Source organism: Scleropages formosus, chromosome 14, assembly GCF_900964775.1.
Source record: "Scleropages formosus chromosome 14, fSclFor1.1, whole genome shotgun sequence".
NCBI classification, from domain to species: Eukaryota; Metazoa; Chordata; class Actinopteri; order Osteoglossiformes; family Osteoglossidae; genus Scleropages; species Scleropages formosus.
This window is the reverse complement of record NC_041819.1, coordinates 26,669,475-26,674,485: the sequence shown is the minus strand read 5'-3', so window position 1 is coordinate 26,674,485 and position 5,011 is coordinate 26,669,475. Positions and strand designations below refer to the sequence as shown.

Sequence of the window (5,011 nt, the reverse complement as noted above, 5' to 3'; positions counted from 1 at the left end):
ACTAGTAAACAAGGGCTGACAGGGGTTGGGAATGTGATGTAATGTGAGGCAAACTGAAAGTGAGAACGAGCACATAGTGACTGGTTTCTGCTCTGGGGGACACAGTGGTGTGTGTGTGTGTGTGTGTGTGTGTGTGTGTGTGTGTGTGGGGGGGGGGGGGGGCTCACAGTACATGAACAGTGCAGTTTGATGCGAGTTCAACCTGACTTGCTGTGTGCAGTTTGCATGTTCCTCAGTGTGTGTTTGTGTGTGTGTTTCCTCCAGGTGCTCTTTTTTCCACCCATGTCCCAAAGACACACATTTCAGGGGACCTGGTGAATCTAAAAGTCCTGCAGTGTGTGTGTGTGTGTGTGTGTGTTTCTATTGCTCTGCTGTATGATGGGTAAATCATTCTGAAAGGTGGGGGTCTAGTGCATCTACTGCTGTAGGTCACCTTGGATAAAGGTGTCAGATAATTAAAAACAGTGATAATAAGCATTATTATTAATAATCAGTGTACATCATTTTGGAGAAGAGTGTCTCGCTCCACACATCCGTCAGGACATCATAAATGCAAGGAAATGCCTCGTAATCCAGAGCTGAGTGATGGAGGGAGAAAGAAGGGAGACACTCGTGGCAGGAACGGCCGTCTCTCAGAGAACCTCTAATTCCATCCAGTTTCGACATCTCCGCCGTCCTCGCGATGAAGGACACGGTGATCTGCCGTCTGGGATGTGTCTCCGCTTCTTTCCTCGAGTTTCCGAGATCAGTCCTCAGCTCACCGTCCCCTAGTTAGTCTCCATCCAGGTGTTGGGGTCACGGGTGTGGACAGGTCACACGCCGCATTGTCCCCAGAAAGGGCCCTTGTGTGCGGTGATGGAAACGAGGGAAAGGGGCTCCGGCAAACATCAGGGGGACCCGAACACACAAACACACACACCGTGGTAAATGACCACACACAGACAGAGGAAAAAGGATATATAACAATGAGAAGCTGCTCTGTACATCTCCAGATCTTCTTCACTTTTCCCACAAGTGTGTTACACGCATGCAGGAGATGTTCTCTTCTCTCCAAACAGCTTCAAAAGGAGGGAAATGATATAAAGAGGATATGATGTAACAAGTGCACTTTCCAAATTCCATACATTATCAGGTGGACAACATAGTGAAAACACGGTTTGTACACCACTTTACCTCCTTATTAGTGCTGTATTTTCACCACTGTTGAATAAGGAACTTCGCAGGGATTTACCCACCTATGCAGCAGAGTAAGTTTCACGGGGATCCTTGACCAACGATAGCGCAAGAGGCGCTGCGGATTCGAACCAACAACCTTCACGCTACAGGGCGACATCCCCGACTGCTGTCCCTCGTTTTGGTTCAGTCTCGTCGCTGCGCTTTGGGTTCGAGACCCAGAGGGAGCCGCGAGGAGCCGCGACGCAACGTGGGAAAGAACGGGCAGGTGGGGTAAGTGCCGCGGACCAGGTGTCGCCCCCCCCCTCCCCGCCCCCCGCGCGCAGCGCAGGTGACTATAAAGCTGGTGCGGAGGACAGCTGGAAAACATCTAGAACATCCGAGAAGAAGATCTGGAGAGATCTGAGAAGATCAGACCTGAGAAGTCAGCGCTGCGGAGCTCCTCCCAACATCGCCCCAAGTCAAGTGCCTCCGAAGCTCGTGCAGCCGCGAGACTCTCCTTCACGGAGTCCTTGGAGCAGCTCGTGGTACCGGCGGCGGCGGCGGCGGCGGCGCGAGGAGCGCGAGGAGCGCGGATAGCGCTGCTGTGAGGGCTGTCGGGAAGAAGGTGAGAAGAAACACAGCTTTTGATTCTCATCTCGACTATGGTTATGAAATGAATATGAGTCTGATTTTCACCATCTGGTCCCTTTTATCCCCTTTTCTCGGAGCGAATAAATAGATTCATTTTCTTTCTCGACAAAGTCATCACGGGTTTACTGCATTTTACTGTGTTTCACGAAACAGAAGGGAGTAAAGGCGAAACACTTTCCCTCACTGAGGGGGGCATGGTGGCACAGTGGGTTCTCCTGAGTCCTGCTCTCCAGTAGGTCTGAGGTTCAAGTCCCGCTTGGGGTGCCTTGCGATGGACTAGCATCCCGTCCTGGGTGTGTGCCCTCTGCCTCCAGCCTTTCGTCCTGCGTTACTGAGTTTGGCTCCTGCGAGCGGTTTCGTGTGGTGTGTGGTCTCACTGAGTGGACACAACACACACGTTTCGTGTATCAATGTCCAGTAAAGAGTAACAATAAAAATGTGTGGAAACAAGGACACTTGGTTCATGGTTTCATGAAACATGATAGTGGTATTTCAGACCATAAAGGAGTCTTAGTTTCCTCCTCTTCTCTCCCTGTGAGAAACCTGCCCTTCAGAGCAAAATGTTCCTCAGTGCTGCTGAACTGAAGGAGAGCAGCACATCTTCAGCCTTCCTGCTGTGCTGAGGGATCTTGACATGTTGTGAGGAGATACTGAGTTCTCTCTCTTGAGATGTTGTTGAGGTTAGGGTTACTGTGAGGTCTTACCCTGTTTACTCAGTAGTTGCTCATCTGTTTCACACTCAGCTGGTTGTAGAGGGTTGTACCCAGATGGGGGGGGGAGGGGGGGTCTTACCATGTGACAGCTGGTGGTGTAGTGGTTTGAGCTGCTGTCTTTGGATCCAAAAGTCAGTGGTTTGATCCCCACTTCTAGCCATTACTACCATTGTGTGAAGTACTTCCTATGAATTACTCCAGTAAAGTTACCCAAATGGCTAACTAATTTTTAACTTTAACACTGTGAGTCGTTTTGGAGAAAAACATCAGTTAAATGAATAAATGTTTCGGTGTCTTTGAATATTGAGGTCCTCCACAGACATACAGAAGACATTGATGTATAAGCGAGTGAATCGTGTTTCAATGCTTTATACACTAGAATATTTTGAGGATGTGATTTTTTTTTTTTTTTTGGATTAAAAAAAGCATTTCTTTCCTGCATTGATTTGATTGAAAAACAATGAGTCTCTTTATTGAAACAAAGTACACGTCACAGCCGCGTGGACCGACTGACCGCCAACCCCCCCCCATCCCGCAGGTGCTGTGAGGAGCCACTGGTGCCGGCACGATGAGCTGGGGGTCGCTGTACGCCCAGCTGACCGGTGCGAACAAGCACTCCACCAGCCTGGGCAAGATCTGGCTCTCGGTGCTCTTCATCTTCCGCATCACGATCCTGGTGGTGGCGGCCGAGAGGGTGTGGGGCGACGAGCAGTCCGACTTCACGTGCAACACGCAGCAGCCCGGCTGCAAGAACGTCTGCTACGACCACTTCTTCCCCGTATCGCACATCCGCCTGTGGTGCCTGCAGCTCATCTTCGTGTCCACACCGGCCCTGCTGGTGGCCATGCACGTGGCGTACCGCCACCACGGCAAAAAGAGGACCATCCGGCGCGAGAAAGGGGACAAGGCGGAGGAGGAGATCAAGGTGCTGAAGGAGCAGCGCATCCACATCACCGGCCTGCTCTGGTGGACCTACATCTGCAGCCTCTTCTTCCGGCTGCTCTTCGAGGTCGGCTTCATGTACGCGCTCTACTTCCTGTACGACGGCTTCCGCATGCCGCGCCTCGTCAAGTGCGAGCAGTGGCCGTGTCCCAACCAGGTGGACTGCTTCATCTCGCGCCCCACCGAGAAGACCATCTTCACGCTCTTCATGGTGGCCTCCTCGGGCCTCTGCATCGTGCTCAACGTGGCCGAGCTGCTCTACCTCGTCATCAAGGAGCTCATGCGGTGCTCTGGGTGCTCCTCCGGGAGGCGCTCCTACGCCCACTCGGGCTCCAAACCTAGCGACAAGAGCCTCCTGGAAAACCAAAAGAACGAACTTTTGTCCTCCAGCATGCCTTGACCGGCGATGGGCTGCAAACAGCTGCAAACAGCTTCGGCAGCTCCACGGCGCCCCCTGGTGACTCTCCCTGGAAGAGACTGGGGTCAAGGAATGGGCGGGGCTAGTCGAAGGGGGTGGGGATAATGTAAGGGTTAGGGCTAATTGAGGAGGCGGGGCTAATTAAACACCACCTTTCTACGCTGGAAAAACAAACACTGCGTGCCATTTGGCCCACATCCATTATGCCTTTGTGTGCTGACTAACGCTACAAACTGGGACTTTGGTCACCGGGCTCCCCGAACGCAGCACTCTTATCTCGCTTGACGGTCACTCCTCCCGCCAGCGGTCAGCGCTCCACCTTGGAAATATTTCAAGTGCACTTACAGGGTTGTCTGGCACAGGGCTGGGATGTCCTTCCTGAGGTGCCACAGCTCTGTGCTCCTGCGTTTAAGGACCTGGTTATAAATCAAGTCCCAACTGGGACCTGCTGTTGTAATCATCGGTCTGAGAAATGCAAAGGTCGCATCCATCTGTGAAACACATGAAGACAAAATCAGCGTTTGTGAGCAAAGCGGAAGGACTCATAACCATCTGAAGATGGGAGAGAGCAGCTGGGTTCAGGGTTCGAGGTTCAAGATGTGGACTTGTACCCTGAACCCTGACGGACGGGCCGTCCTGCTCTAACGCTCGACTTCAAACCCCGTTAGTAAAATGAAAGACTGTGAGTGACTTGAGATAAGAAACCGATTCATTGGGTCGACCACAGGCGACCGCCGGGAGAGGTTTCTAAGGGCCTTTTCCATGCGGTCGTTTTGCTCTCCCGTTGGCACAGCGTTGCTGGTATGACGCAAAGCCACGTAACACGTCTCTGACACAGCAGAGTGAGAACATTGTTGACCACTAAGATCTTCCGTTCCATCCGTCCAGAACACCCCCCCCCCCCCCCCAGACTCTCGCACCCCTTGGACTCTGTTTCCTTTTTTCCATGCTGTGATTTTGTTTCGCTGATCACTAGTTGGTGTGTAGCACTGAAAGTTGTGAGTGATGTCCAACCTGTGTTTTCTCACGTGTCGCACAAGGCCTCCTTGTCCGTGTCGCATTCGTTTTGCTTCACGTCACTTTACACTTGTAATTACAAATAATATAAATTTTATTTCTATCCACTGAAGGA

At 51.9% G+C, this 5,011-nt stretch overlaps 1 protein-coding gene across 1 annotated transcript; it reads left to right on the top strand.

Moving 5' to 3' along the window:
- The first annotated feature begins 1,527 nt into the window (after positions 1 to 1,527).
- On the top strand, positions 1,528 to 4,781 carry gjb8 (gap junction protein beta 8). The gene is made up of 2 exons (XM_018739805.2): positions 1,528 to 1,780; positions 3,058 to 4,781. The coding sequence occupies exon 2, from the start codon at positions 3,088 to 3,090 to the stop codon at positions 3,859 to 3,861; it is 774 nt and encodes a 257-aa protein (XP_018595321.1). The 5' UTR covers positions 1,528 to 1,780; positions 3,058 to 3,087; the 3' UTR covers positions 3,862 to 4,781.
- Positions 4,782 to 5,011: the final 230 nt, after the last annotated feature.